The sequence below is a fragment of the Bacillus rossius genome, chromosome 7 (assembly GCF_032445375.1).
Source record: "Bacillus rossius redtenbacheri isolate Brsri chromosome 7, Brsri_v3, whole genome shotgun sequence".
In the NCBI taxonomy this organism is placed as follows: Eukaryota; Metazoa; Arthropoda; class Insecta; order Phasmatodea; family Bacillidae; genus Bacillus; species Bacillus rossius.
Window position 1 is genome coordinate 68,548,913 of NC_086335.1, and position 15,438 is coordinate 68,564,350.

General features: G+C 41.9%; 1 protein-coding gene across 1 annotated transcript in view; it reads left to right on the top strand.

The window, feature by feature from the left end:
• Positions 1-10,286, top strand: part of LOC134534304 (vam6/Vps39-like protein) — a 36,429-nt gene extending 26,143 nt beyond the window's left edge. The window contains exons 15-17 of the mRNA XM_063372677.1: positions 8,273-8,407; positions 9,045-9,139; positions 9,774-10,286. Of these exons, the coding sequence (XP_063228747.1) occupies positions 8,273-8,407; positions 9,045-9,139; positions 9,774-9,840 (297 nt within the window). The 3' untranslated portion in view covers positions 9,841-10,286. The remainder of the gene's footprint in view (positions 1-8,272; positions 8,408-9,044; positions 9,140-9,773) is intronic.
• Positions 10,287-15,438: the final 5,152 nt, after the last annotated feature.

Genomic DNA, 15,438 nt, shown 5'->3' on the forward strand with positions numbered 1-15,438 from the left:
TCCACGAAACACCTCCTCCGTCATCAAATCCCTTACTTTCCAGTAGCGAGGGGTTGGAGCCCAGTTCTCTCAGCTTGATTCCACCCCTCGAGTCCGCTCCACGAAACACCTCCTCCGTCATCAAATCCCTTTACTTTCCAGTAGCGAGGGGTTGGAGCCCAGTTCTCTCAGCTTGAATCCACCCCTCTAGTCCGCTCCACGAAACACCTCCTCCGTCATCAAATCCCTTACTTTCCAGTAGCGAGGGGTTGGAGCCCAGTTCTCTCAGCTTGATTCCACCCCTCGAGTCCGCTCCACGAAACACCTCCTCCGTCATCAAATCCCTTTACTTTCCAGTAGCGAGGGGTTGGAGCCCAGTTCTCTCAGCTTGAATCCACCCCTCTAGTCCGCTCCACGAAACACCTCCTCCGTCATCAAATCCCTTACTTTCCAGTAGCGAGGGGTTGGAGCCCAGTTCTCTCAGCTTGATTCCACCCCTCGAGTCCGCTCCACGAAACACCTCCTCCGTCATCAAATCCCTTACTTTCCAGTAGCGAGGGGTTGGAGCCCAGTTCTCTCAGCTTGAATCCACCCCTCTAGTCCGCTCCACGAAACACCTCCTCCGTCATCAAATCCCTTACTTTCCAGTAGCGAGGGGTTGGAGCCCAGTTCTCTCAGCTTGATTCCACCCCTCGAGTCCGCTCCACGAAACACCTCCTCCGTCATCAAATCCCTTTACTTTCCAGTAGCGAGGGGTTGGAGCCCAGTTCTCTCAGCTTGAATCCACCCCTCTAGTCCGCTCCACGAAACACCTCCTCCGTCATCAAATCCCTTACTTTCCAGTAGCGAGGGGTTGGAGCCCAGTTCTCTCAGCTTGATTCCACCCCTCGAGTCCGCTCCACGAAACACCTCCTCCGTCATCAAATCCCTTTATTTTCCAGTAGCGAGGGGTTGGAGCCCAGTTCTCTCAGCTTGAATCCACCCCTCTAGTCCGCTCCACGAAACACCTCCTCCGTCATCAAATCCCTTACTTTCCAGTAGCGAGGGGTTGGAGCCCAGTTCTCTCAGCTTGATTCCACCCCTCGAGTCCGCTCCACGAAACACCTCCTCCGTCATCAAATCCCTTACTTTCCAGTAGCGAGGGGTTGGAGCCCAGTTCTCTCAGCTTGATTCCACCCCTCGAGTCCGCTCCACGAAACACCTCCTCCGTCATCAAATCCCTTACTTTCCAGTAGCGAGGGGTTGGAGCCCAGTTCTCTCAGCTTGAATCCACCCCTCTAGTCCGCTCCACGAAACACCTCCTCCGTCATCAAATCCCTTACTTTCCAGTAGCGAGGGGTTGGAGCCCAGTTCTCTCAGCTTGATTCCACCCCTCGAGTCCGCTCCACGAAACACCTCCTCCGTCATCAAATCCCTTTACTTTCCAGTAGCGAGGGGTTGGAGCCCAGTTCTCTCAGCTTGATTCCACCCCTCTAGTCCGCTCCACGAAACACCTCCTCCGTCATCAAATCCCTTACTTTCCAGTAGCGAGGGGTTGGAGCCCAGTTCTCTCAGCTTGATTCCACCCCTCGAGTCCGCTCCACGAAACACCTCCTCCGTCATCAAATCCCTTACTTTCCAGTAGCGAGGGGTTGGAGCCCAGTTCTCTCAGCTTGATTCCACCCCTCGAGTCCGCTCCACGAAACACCTCCTCCGTCATCAAATCCCTTACTTTCCAGTAGCGAGGGGTTGGAGCCCAGTTCTCTCAGCTTGATTCCACCCCTCGAGTCCGCTCCACGAAACACCTCCTCCGTCATCAAATCCCTTTACTTTCCAGTAGCGAGGGGTTGGAGCCCAGTTCTCTCAGCTTGATTCCACCCCTCGAGTCCGCTCCACGAAACACCTCCTCCGTCATCAAATCCCTTTACTTTCCAGTAGCGAGGGGTTGGAGCCCAGTTCTCTCAGCTTGATTCCACCCCTCGAGTCCGCTCCACGAAACACCTCCTCCGTCATCAAATCCCTTTACTTTCCAGTAGCGAGGGGTTGGAGCCCAGTTCTCTCAGCTTGAATCCACCCCTCTAGTCCGCTCCACGAAACACCTCCTCCGTCATCAAATCCCTTACTTTCCAGTAGCGAGGGGTTGGAGCCCAGTTCTCTCAGCTTGATTCCACCCCTCGAGTCCGCTCCACGAAACACCTCCTCCGTCATCAAATCCCTTACTTTCCAGTAGCGAGGGGTTGGAGCCCAGTTCTCTCAGCTTGATTCCACCCCTCGAGTCCGCTCCACGAAACACCTCCTCCGTCATCAAATCCCTTTACTTTCCAGTAGCGAGGGGTTGGAGCCCAGTTCTCTCAGCTTGAATCCACCCCTCTAGTCCGCTCCACGAAACACCTCCTCCGTCATCAAATCCCTTACTTTCCAGTAGCGAGGGGTTGGAGCCCAGTTCTCTCAGCTTGATTCCACCCCTCGAGTCCGCTCCACGAAACACCTCCTCCGTCATCAAATCCCTTTACTTTCCAGTAGCGAGGGGTTGGAGCCCAGTTCTCTCAGCTTGAATCCACCCCTCGAGTCCGCTCCACGAAACACCTCCTCCGTCATCAAATCCCTTACTTTCCAGTAGCGAGGGGTTGGAGCCCAGTTCTCTCAGCTTGATTCCACCCCTCGAGTCCGCTCCACGAAACACCTCCTCCGTCATCAAATCCCTTACTTTCCAGTAGCGAGGGGTTGGAGCCCAGTTCTCTCAGCTTGAATCCACCCCTCTAGTCCGCTCCACGAAACACCTCCTCCGTCATCAAATCCCTTTACTTTCCAGTAGCGAGGGGTTGGAGCCCAGTTCTCTCAGCTTGAATCCACCCCTCGAGTCCGCTCCACGAAACACCTCCTCCGTCATCAAATCCCTTACTTTCCAGTAGCGAGGGGTTGGAGCCCAGTTCTCTCAGCTTGAATCCACCCCTCGAGTCCGCTCCACGAAACACCTCCTCCGTCATCAAATCCCTTACTTTCCAGTAGCGAGGGGTTGGAGCCCAGTTCTCTCAGCTTGAATCCACCCCTCGAGTCCGCTCCACGAAACACCTCCTCCGTCATCAAATCCCTTACTTTCCAGTAGCGAGGGGTTGGAGCCCAGTTCTCTCAGCTTGATTCCACCCCTCGAGTCCGCTCCACGAAACACCTCCTCCGTCATCAAATCCCTTACTTTCCAGTAGCGAGGGGTTGGAGCCCAGTTCTCTCAGCTTGATTCCACCCCTCGAGTCCGCTCCACGAAACACCTCCTCCGTCATCAAATCCCTTTACTTTCCAGTAGCGAGGGGTTGGAGCCCAGTTCTCTCAGCTTGATTCCACCCCTCGAGTCCGCTCCACGAAACACCTCCTCCGTCATCAAATCCCTTACTTTCCAGTAGCGAGGGGTTGGAGCCCAGTTCTCTCAGCTTGAATCCACCCCTCGAGTCCGCTCCACGAAACACCTCCTCCGTCATCAAATCCCTTTACTTTCCAGTAGCGAGGGGTTGGAGCCCAGTTCTCTCAGCTTGATTCCACCCCTCGAGTCCGCTCCACGAAACACCTCCTCCGTCATCAAATCCCTTACTTTCCAGTAGCGAGGGGTTGGAGCCCAGTTCTCTCAGCTTGATTCCACCCCTCGAGTCCGCTCCACGAAACACCTCCTCCGTCATCAAATCCCTTTACTTTCCAGTAGCGAGGGGTTGGAGCCCAGTTCTCTCAGCTTGAATCCACCCCTCTAGTCCGCTCCACGAAACACCTCCTCCGTCATCAAATCCCTTTACTTTCCAGTAGCGAGGGGTTGGAGCCCAGTTCTCTCAGCTTGATTCCACCCCTCGAGTCCGCTCCACGAAACACCTCCTCCGTCATCAAATCCCTTTACTTTCCAGTAGCGAGGGGTTGGAGCCCAGTTCTCTCAGCTTGAATCCACCCCTCTAGTCCGCTCCACGAAACACCTCCTCCGTCATCAAATCCCTTTACTTTCCAGTAGCGAGGGGTTGGAGCCCAGTTCTCTCAGCTTGAATCCACCCCTCGAGTCCGCTCCACGAAACACCTCCTCCGTCATCAAATCCCTTTACTTTCCAGTAGCGAGGGGTTGGAGCCCAGTTCTCTCAGCTTGAATCCACCCCTCGAGTCCGCTCCACGAAACACCTCCTCCGTCATCAAATCCCTTTACTTTCCAGTAGCGAGGGGTTGGAGCCCAGTTCTCTCAGCTTGATTCCACCCCTCGAGTCCGCTCCACGAAACACCTCCTCCGTCATCAAATCCCTTTACTTTCCAGTAGCGAGGGGTTGGAGCCCAGTTCTCTCAGCTTGAATCCACCCCTCGAGTCCGCTCCACGAAACACCTCCTCCGTCATCAAATCCCTTACTTTCCAGTAGCGAGGGGTTGGAGCCCAGTTCTCTCAGCTTGATTCCACCCCTCGAGTCCGCTCCACGAAACACCTCCTCCGTCATCAAATCCCTTACTTTCCAGTAGCGAGGGGTTGGAGCCCAGTTCTCTCAGCTTGAATCCACCCCTCGAGTCCGCTCCACGAAACACCTCCTCCGTCATCAAATCCCTTACTTTCCAGTAGCGAGGGGTTGGAGCCCAGTTCTCTCAGCTTGATTCCACCCCTCGAGTCCGCTCCACGAAACACCTCCTCCGTCATCAAATCCCTTTACTTTCCAGTAGCGAGGGGTTGGAGCCCAGTTCTCTCAGCTTGAATCCACCCCTCGAGTCCGCTCCACGAAACACCTCCTCCGTCATCAAATCCCTTACTTTCCAGTAGCGAGGGGTTGGAGCCCAGTTCTCTCAGCTTGATTCCACCCCTCGAGTCCGCTCCACGAAACACCTCCTCCGTCATCAAATCCCTTACTTTCCAGTAGCGAGGGGTTGGAGCCCAGTTCTCTCAGCTTGAATCCACCCCTCGAGTCCGCTCCACGAAACACCTCCTCCGTCATCAAATCCCTTACTTTCCACTAGAGCTGGGCCGATCACCTATTTTGCCGATCATGCCGATGCCGATCATCTGCTGCCGATCTTGCCGATCTTCTGAGCCGATTAGAGCCTTTCAAGTACCTCTGATTACACGTTGCTTTTGATGGATCACTATAAACGGTGAAATATTCCCAGACAAAACTGATGGGTTAAGGCCAAGGTCATGTGACGTAACATCTCCCGAGGCTTACTGCGCCTTGGCAGCAAATGGATAAAAATAGTAAACTCCCCATTATTCGTTTTCATTGGGACCCGCCGATGCCCGGATAATTGAAATTCTGTAAAAAAAAAAATAATAATAAACCCGGATAATCGGTTAACGGTAAGGGCCGCCTTCGAATTGTTGTCTCGGCTTAAAAAAAAAAAACACGGCACTGCCTAGCCATTAGTTCACGGTCATTTACAACAGCCGAAGAGAGAAAGATAAGATCGTGCTGACCTTGTACACATAAATTTTGGGTAGCTCCCCACCCCCCTCCACCCCTTCGACCAGCCGAATGCCAGCCAGACACGTCACTCGCCAGGCGCCTGCCGTGCTGCGTTGGTGGGCGGAAAGTAACTCAGCAGCACGTGAAACAACATTCAAACAAACGGGAGACGGGAAGCAGAAGTCAGGACATCCCCCTCAAGTTTAAAGAGTGACAAATGTGACAGCTGAAAGGGGGGGCGACACAAAGGGTCGGTACAAACAGCGTTGCAGAGTTTGGCGGCCCATGCGATGGCTTGCAGTGTTTGCCGGCCGCCGGCCCGCGTGACGTTAATTTTAAGCGCTGACAATTTTAGCTTCTCTTTTTTTCTGCACTTTTAAATCGTCCCGGATTATCAGATTCCCGTATTAGCGCGTCACGGATTAACGAGGTTCTAATGTGGGAAACAAAACTCTTCATCAACCAGGTTTTTATACAACAGAAAGTTAAGCTCTATTTCCCGCTAAACAGGATAAGAATATTAATTTCGCTAAACAAAACTTTCAATAGGCCATATTTAGCGAGAAAAAACTAAATAGATGAATTCCCGAAGAGGTAGACTAACCACGAGACTACTAGCGCCATTAATCCGTACTAATTCCGTCGCGCGACGCGCGTCACTCTTATCTCTGGTGTCACATAACCAACCTAAACAACAGTCGCCATTCGCCATTGCGGTAATATTAACCGTAAATGGTAAACAAATACATAGTTTTCGGTTCGTAAATGATAAATAACTTTGCAAATAGTATAATGGAAAATTATTTTACCGATAGTACCGTAAATATACGTGGAAATTGATACTTAGGTATGTAACTGTTCAATGTTTATAAAACTTATGGTATTTGTTTACTTTATTGGTATATTTTTTTCATGTGTGGTTAGTTTTAAATTATTAAATCCTATTATTTTTCAATGAATAATCAAATTTTCTTCCCGAAAAGTACCGTAAACAAATATGGAAAGTTGTTAGGTATAGGTAAATTTTCAATGTTATAAGTTTTCAGTAGGAGACCAATGATCGGCTCAAATAATCGGCTACGTTTTGCCGATCATTATGATCGGCAAAATTAACAAAATCGGCCGATTATTACGATCGGGGATCGGCATCGGCCCAGCTCTACTTTCCACTAGCGAGGGGTTGGAGCCCAGTTCTCTCGACTTGAATCCACCCCTCTAGTCCGCTCCACGAAACACCTCCTAAGTCATCAAATCTCTTATTTTCCAGTAGCTAGGGGTTGGAGCCCGGTTCTCTCAACTTGAATCCACTCCTCAAGTCTGCTCCACGAAACACCTCCTCCTGTCATCAATCCCTTACTTTCCAGTAGCGAGGGGTTGGAGCCCAGTTCTCTCAGCTTGAATCCACCCCTCGAGTCCGCTCCACGAAACACCTCCTCCGTCATCAATCCCTTACTTTCCAGTAGCGAGGGGTTGGAGCCCAGTTCTCTCAGCTTGAATCCACCCCTCGAGTCCGCTCCACGAAACACCTCCTCCTGTCATCAATCCCTTACTTTCCAGTAGCGAGGGGTTGGAGCCCAGTTCTCTCAGCTTGAATCCACCCCTCGAGTCCGCTCCACGAAACACCTCCTAAGTCATCAAATCTCTTATTTTCCAGTAGCGAGGGGTTGGAGCCCAGTTCTCTCAGCTTGATTCCACCCCTCGAGTCCGCTCCACGAAACACCTCCTCCGTCATCAAATCCCTTACTTTCCAGTAGCGAGGGGTTGGAGCCCAGTTCTCTCAACACTTTTCTTTCCACCCCTCGAGTCCGAACGTAGGTAGGGTTAAAAATTAAATAATATTCACGAAATAAATAACTTACGGTTTTTAAACATTCGGCGCTAATTTAAATTCAACTTTAATTTGTTTCATTCGTAGGTAGGAATCCCTAAATTACACATTTTCGAGTAGTGAAGGAATTGGAAATGGGCATTCCCACTCTAAATGTATCATCACGAACTGTGAGACAGTTTTACCAAAAATGTAGGAGTGTGTCTTTGAAGACTAATAAAAAAAAAACTTGAAGCACAACCAAGGTGAAAAATTGTTGGCTTTGTTAAGCAATTACAAGCATCGAGTGTACCAGTTGGTGGTTTTTTTTACAGTACATTTGTTTAAAAATTGCTAAAAATTCTAAACACTGACAAGTGCAAAATTGATACTATTTCCAGCTTATAACATTTTCGTGCTCATTTTTTTTTTGTTATGCCCCCTTGAAAAACATTATATCATGGCTGTACTGTAGGAGGGAAAAATTATCTTAAAACTCAGATTTTGAAATGAAGTGATAGGAGTGTAATAAACATGAAAATTTCACAATAAATGTGATTACTGGTAGCATTTTTAAAATTACGCTGTGTGGTAAATGTTGGATTTATTTATTTTTTTTTTTTTTAACTTCCTGGATCTTTTGTAATGTTTCTACAATCCAGTTGCTCCTGTAATGGCATTAAAAAATGTGAAACAAGTACGTCTTTAAGTAAAATAACTTTTTTGGTACAATTATTTGACTACAGCTGGATTATTTGGTAACATATCTATTGAATGTAAATTTAAACATATATATATATATATATATATATATATATATATATATTTATATTTTTTCTTTCTGTTTAAATATTTTAATTTTAAAATATTAATTTTTTTTTTTTTTTTTAAGTGATAGAATTATTTGTAGCAGTTTGTATGATATTAGTATTTTATTTTTTTGGTATTTAATTATTTTCTTCATTTACTATCGTTCAGTAATTGTGATTATTAGATACGTTGGCACAGAAATAGAACAATTAGTGAATTTGTTTACTATTTTAATGTTTATAAAAATATTTAGAAAACCTTGAATACGAGATTGATTGTGTTGTGTGTTTCTCAGGCGCTGGAGGTGCTACCGGACAAGGTGCCTCTGGTTCGCATCAAGCACTTCCTGGAGACCAGCCTTCAGCACAAGCTGAACGAGAGGCGGAAAGCTGAAGTGCTGAAGGGCTTGCTGTACGCCGAACACCTGCAAGTGAGTTAATTGTGAATCTTGTTTACAGAATACGTATATTGAATCGATGAAGTAAACGTAAAGTTTAATTTATTTATATAAATCGATGAACGCCGGCTGCACGCATGAAAAATTTGTCACGTTCCGCCTGAGCCGAGCGTTCGAGAACCGGCCAACCCACCGTGCGAGAAAATCTTCTGTAATATCAAACAGGTTAAGGCGGGCCTTTTTAACTAATTGTTCGTGATTGTATTTTTAACAAATTATTTAAATTAAATTTGCAAAAACTGTAAATAATATTTGAAAATTAAAAAGTATGCGATTTTTCAACAATGTTTTCGTACAACGATATCGCGTAAAAGTATCGTCCGTAAACCGACTTTATTTCAATTCGTTTATTATTACCAAATGTTTGCAGAATCGTAGTTAATATGATTCTCACTGGATGGAGCTTCAGCACTTGTGAGAATATATCAGGATTTCCATATTTTTCACTTTTAATTGTACCACAGTAAAAGTTTAAGCGCAGAAAAATGTCCAAATGACTTTTGTATTCAATTAGAAATTTTAAATGGTAAAGAATTTTTTAAATGTAAATTATAATTATATTTTATTTGATAAAGCAAGCAAATAAAAATGCACTTGTTTGTCGGCACAGGTTCAAGAACTCAGAATGAGCTATGAATCTCAGTGCGTGGTTATGACGGAGTTCAACATTTGTCCTGTGTGCAAGAAGAGGTTTGGGAACCAAAGGTAATTTGGACTTAATTTGGAGATCTTGGTTCTTACTCATCACAACATGTACGGCACTAGCCGGTTGTGGTTTGCAAGCTTCATTACCTGTGAGTAGATTATAGGCTCCGCTGCCATCATATAACCAGTATAATGGTTTGGTAGTTTTTCGAGGTGGCCTCTTGTGATTGGCTCCTGAAGAAGAGCACCTCCCAGCTCTCAAATCATTCTTAACTCTGAAGATGCCTGCTGCAATGCAGAGTGAAACCTCACATATATTACCCTTGTGATGGGACTTGACCTTGAAAGTCAAGATGTTCATTTCCTTTAGCTGTTGTGCCATCGTTCGTTCTGCTTTTCTTGATGCTGATCCAAGCTGAATTGTTTTTTCTTTCTTTCTTTCTTTCTGTATTCACTGGACCATGTTAATGCCTAAGTAATAATGTATATAAAAACAGTTTTTTAAATTGTAGATTAAATTTAAAAAATAAAAAAAGTTTTGTATATATATTCTAAAAACTAAAATGTTTTACAGCTTCTAGAAATCCAGTTTAATGTAAGTTGATTTATAATTTTGTACCCTGGATTTCATTAGCTTCATATTTTTTGCTAAATTATTTTTAGTAAAATAATTTATTTATGATTTTGTTTTCAGTGCTTTTGCTCGCTACCCAAATGGAGACATAGTTCACTATTCCTGTCAGGAAAGAAGAGTATCTTAGCCTGCAAATTGATTAGTGCGTGAGTGAAGAGCAACAGATATTGCTACCTGACTTCTGGATATCTGCTACGTCGGCATCGCCTAGCGTTCCGGAGTGTATTCAACTCAAGATTGCTGTGGCGTGGCTCTCAAGATGATTCACTAATGAGTCAGTGTACTTTTTTTTTTTTTGCTGTGATCATGGTGAGACATTGTTTTTACAAACATGAAATTTTTTTTAGTTCACTGCTTTTTTATGTTGGCTAGACTTTATATAAAGGTCGGACTATTACATTCTACAGTGCAATACTTGACTCGTCCGTATTATTCTTAAGCGTATGTAATCAACTACGGAAATACATAGATCTCCTTCTGTAAAGTTCCAAGGGAGAATTGTATTTATATGTTTAATATTTTATATGTATTATTTTTACTGTTGCATACACATCATACATTTTTTAAGTTGAATTGTGTTTAGTTTAATAACTTAAAATTAAAATTGAAAATGCATTTTTGGGAGGGGAGGGTGATGTATTCACTCTGATCATTTTAGACTATTTTTCTCATGCATTTCCCGAAAATAATTTAAGTTTACTTTTACGTATAATTGAAGTGAACCCTTTAGATGCCTTCCCTGAGGTTTGCCCCTATACTCGGAAATTCCCTCTTCGAGAACGGGGCGACATTGGGATGAGACGCTCATCGTGGTCTCTCGGGGACACGCAGTCGTTGGAGGTCGTTGCAGCGACGTCCGGTGACCACAGCTGCATTCATTCAGGTGTCACGGGTGACGGGCGGCCATCATGGCTGCCACGAGGAGCGGAATAAAGGGGGAGGGATGGGTGTATTGACGTAAGCCGACAGTTGCGGTGCGGGACGTACCTTAAATTGTTAAAGAAGATTGGGAAAGGGAAGGATTTGCTAGATTGCACATTCAGCTATATGTTGATAGTTTCATACAGTGCTAATGTGCTTGTGGGGTGTGTGTATGATTTTGTTTGTTATTTTGCTTTGCTTGATGGGGGTTAAAAATTATCAGGAAACTGTCTGTTCCGGATGGAAATAGGAACCTCTTTTGTCATTTAATTTGTTCTACAGCAGCAAGGATTGTGATAAGTTCTGTGTTCTTTTAGAATATAATGTATGTAATATATTTTATTTAACCTACAATTTAACAATATTTGCTACTTCGCAAACTGATCAAAAAACCTGTAGAAAATTTTACATTCATTTTCAAATAAATATAATTTTTAATTTTTTAACCAAAATAAAAAAAAACTATGAAATTTCATGAGCCTGAATTTAAAAATAATTTGTTATTTCAAGCAATAAATTTTGACCAGAGCGATTCATTAACTAATCCTAGTTTTTTTTTGTTATTTTCTTTGATGTAAGATATCCTTAGTCATTTTACATTCAAGGTCACCTTAAAATTGAGTGTCTTCTACCGGAGTCTTGTTTCATTTGAGATCCCTATTTTATTCCAGCACTTCGTTATGTTTTTGAAGTTGTCTTGCAATTGTGTTCACTTTCATCTGAGGTCACCTTTCATTGGAAATCACCTTACATTCATCATCATCATCATCATTATTAAAATTATTATTATTTAGTTAAAAAGCATTTCAGGGCATCCCAAACTCAATAGCTACTTACATAATCAAAGGTAATCAAAAGTCAATCCTATTGTGGCTAGATTAATATTATTAGCGATGTGAATTTATAGTATTTAAAATTTAACTGTTAAGCATTTAAATTTTATGATTTAGCATTTTGGATCATTAAGACTTTACAGATCTAGCATTTTTTTTGGCAATTAGCATTTGTATACTATAAAATTCAAGTTCATAATACCAACAGCACTTGCGCAAATGGAAACTAATATTAGTTTATATGTAAGTCTGAAGAAGGTTGCATTATTTACCACTCGAGTAAGCACTTAAAAATGCACAGCATCTGATGTGATGGTAGTACGTTTTACTTTTGTACTTGAGGTTACTATTTGCATTTTCCTGAAAAAACGTTTGTTTTTGCTAATTTAAAAAAAAAAAAACTTTTTTTTAAAATTTTATTTTGTAGCATCTATTTTGCAAGTACTATAATACTAATGACGCTTAACATTTTTGTGTTGGAACTGATATCGGACATATTTAAAAAATTGCCTTTGAGATCATTAATTCCAAGTAGTAGTAGAATTTCATATAAAAAATAATTGAAAGTTGGTTGTGCTTTTTGAATATCATGTAACTGAAAAAGTATTTTGTGTCACTAACTTCCATTATAAAGTTTTATCATCAAAATTGAAAATAAGTTTTCTGAGTTTTTTAATATTGATAAGACTACTGAATATCTGCGCAACCCTAGACACACATCGTTATGCATAATTAATTTAAAGTTTTGAAAAAAAATATTAAAAATATAATTTTCTAATGAGAACTGAGACAAAATCAGTATAAAGACTTGTTTATATACATAATAAAATTAGTAACTATGTCATAAAATAATGAGATTTTCCTGACTGGTTATGTAACACTGATAAATTGTTGTATATTGACTGTTCATTTTCCAAATACTGGCTGTTACTATTCTTACCTTGTATTTAATGTAGGAATCACTGATTCACTACTAAAATAAAGTTATGAAAATGCCATTTGGAAGCAGGTGATGAGCCAGAAACACTGCCAATAAACACCTATAGTTGTTATTGGAAACAAAATCTTTGATCTGGTGCTATTGCACCTTGTACGCTCCCCACCTCCCCTCCAAACCTGTAGTCCCACCCGTGGCTGATAGCGTGATAGCTTAGGGCGACCAATCACACCTGTGTATCCACACGAACCCTGCCAAGTCAAAGCAACGTTCACTCAGCGACTATCTTATGTTTAGGTCAGACTTGAAAAATTGTACGTTTTCATTACAACAGTTGTGTTGTCAGTGTTTCTACCTACAATATTATTGATTATGAGCCAAAATCATTTGTCTTGACAATGTGTCTTTTGCAGATCTCATGTTTGAAAAATTTGTTCATCCTTTCCTATCAACATTGTTATAAAGTGTAAAGAATATACTGTTTGTGACTGAATTTTTTATGTATCTTTGAACATGAAAAGTTGATATCGTTCTTTCTTGTCCATATAAAATACCCGTCAAGACTGTTAATATTTTAAAAAAAATAATTAAATACCAAATAAATGGGTACTTATCAGTTGGTTTAAACAAGCAAACCATTGCATATAGAATGCAGAAAATGCAGTGAGCTGACACAATTATTTATTTTGTCACACTTTTTATTGATATTTTTTTGTTCATAGAATACTTTAATAAATTTACTGTATGTGTAATTATGTAAGAAATGGTTGATATGATTTGCACAAGAAATAGTGTATGTTAAAATCCTGTGTTTATATCATGTACATACTCATTAGATTTATATTACAGTAATATATTTGCATTATGTAAGTGATCATTTCACAAAAAAAAAAAATATATAGATAATTTTTTATGAACTAGGTAGGTATTTGGTGCATTATTTTGGTAACTTCCGTATGGAATATTGCGAAAGTCACCAGCCTCAGACCCTATCCTCATTCCACAAATACTTAGGTATGATTTCTGCAGGCAGGGAAAATCTAACACAGAAAAATCTCAGGGAATTGAAAATGTGTTTTAAAAACCTGGTACAAACCCAGGGTTTCCACATTGTGTAAAGTCTTTTGAAGTCAGGGAAGTTGAAATCAGAGAAATTCTTTAATACTTGGAAAAGTTATGGAAATTCCTCAGTGATGGTAATATAAGGGAAAATATGCTTCTGTATGCTGTCACCAAACACACTAGAGACTAATACCAGACTGGTCTATTCTAACAACACAGGCGAGTGAGAAATAACCTGACGGCAAGAGGTGTGACTACAAATATAAAATTATAAATATACTAGCTGCAGTACCTGGCGTTGCCCGGGCTGAACACAGGGTGATATATTGTCCACGAGTTAAAGCAAAATTGGTAACGCTATATGACAGTGTGGCGGACATGGAGAAACGACACACAATGCTGTTTATGTCTGCCAGGTTTTCAAACAAAATACTAGGAGCTGTCCTGTATTACCTAGTGAGTAGTGTATTTGCTGTCACCCAAGACTTTGAACACATTTTTTCCCAGGTGATGTAGTGTATAGTCGTACACACTTTAAAATGGTGTATGCAAGATTCTGTTTGAACTAGTATAGTGACAGGCTGTCCATTTCAATTTTCGTTTATAAGTTCTTTTTTTCTCTTTTCATTTTGGCTTTATTTTGTAGCAGTTTCCTTTGCTTCGGCCCGCACTAAATCACTGGCTAGTGTTGCTACCATCACAAATGTCTTTGCCAGATGTGTTGTGATGACATGTGAACCTACATGATGGAATAAAACCCTGGAATGATTTTCCATCTTCTGAAGACTACCCAAATTGTGTAATTGATCTTTTTCTGCCAACTGCTGTCTACTATCTCAACACTAGTTACTCATGTGCACATGTGTACACAGTGTAGATATCCAAGCAAACTGCAGAATGGCACATTTCATTACACACACACCGGGGTACCCAACATGGTACTTACAGGTACGTGACAGCGAAGTTAGTACCTGGCTCCATATAGGAAGCTGGTGATAATACTATTTTTTCCACATTCTTCAAACTTTATTGCAGGCAAACATGCGTACAGAAATCTGAAATGCCTTATACTTATTTCTGGAGAGGGAAAAATAATTTCCTTTATGGCTATTGAACATGCTATTTTGAATTCTGAGAAATACTGTAGATTGGCAGACATGGCCAAAACATTTGAAACTCATCTTTCAGTCTACCAGGATTTAGAAATTACTGGAAATTAATCTTCAAGGTTAATGAAGAAATAGTCTTGGTAGATTTAAAGGGGAGGGGGGCACTTCCCCCCTACCCCCCAACCCTGGGTAAAATATGCACTGGATAATAATAACTTTTGAAGTAATAAACAGGTGTTATACTAGGTCCAGGTTACTAGTGCCCTCCACCCCCATAAGTCAATCCTGGGTCCACCCCTGTTCTGAAAGTTATATTAAGCAGCGAGAATAACCAAGTGTGATCAATGCAGGTGTAGTTAATTGTAACTATGTGTGTAGCCCAATTGAATAGATGCCATTTTTTCTGCTCTGTGGCTAGCTGGTATATTCACTTATCTAAGGTATTAAGTTTGATGTTTGTTCAGACAAGATTCTATGGTGAATTGCGGTAAAATCAACAAAGCTTGTCAAAACATAAGGAAATAAAAGGATAAAAGACTTAAGTCATGAAATTAATCAGCATTTTACAAAACTTAAATTGAATCACAAATTGATTATTATTTGTGTAGTTCAAAAAGTTTAATTCATTTAGCACTAAATTCTTACTGAAGTTGTGTACCAAAAGACCAAAACTTAAACAATTTTTAAAAAGTAATAACTAAAATCTCCTGTTTTGAGAGAAATAATTTATTTTAAAAATAACAAAAAAAAAATTTGGCTACTCGTGTTACACCTTACATGTTTTGAATTTGAAATACACAATTTATTATTTTTTACTGCGGCTAATCAAAGGTTTCGGGGTTAGTTTCAGATTAAGCCAAACG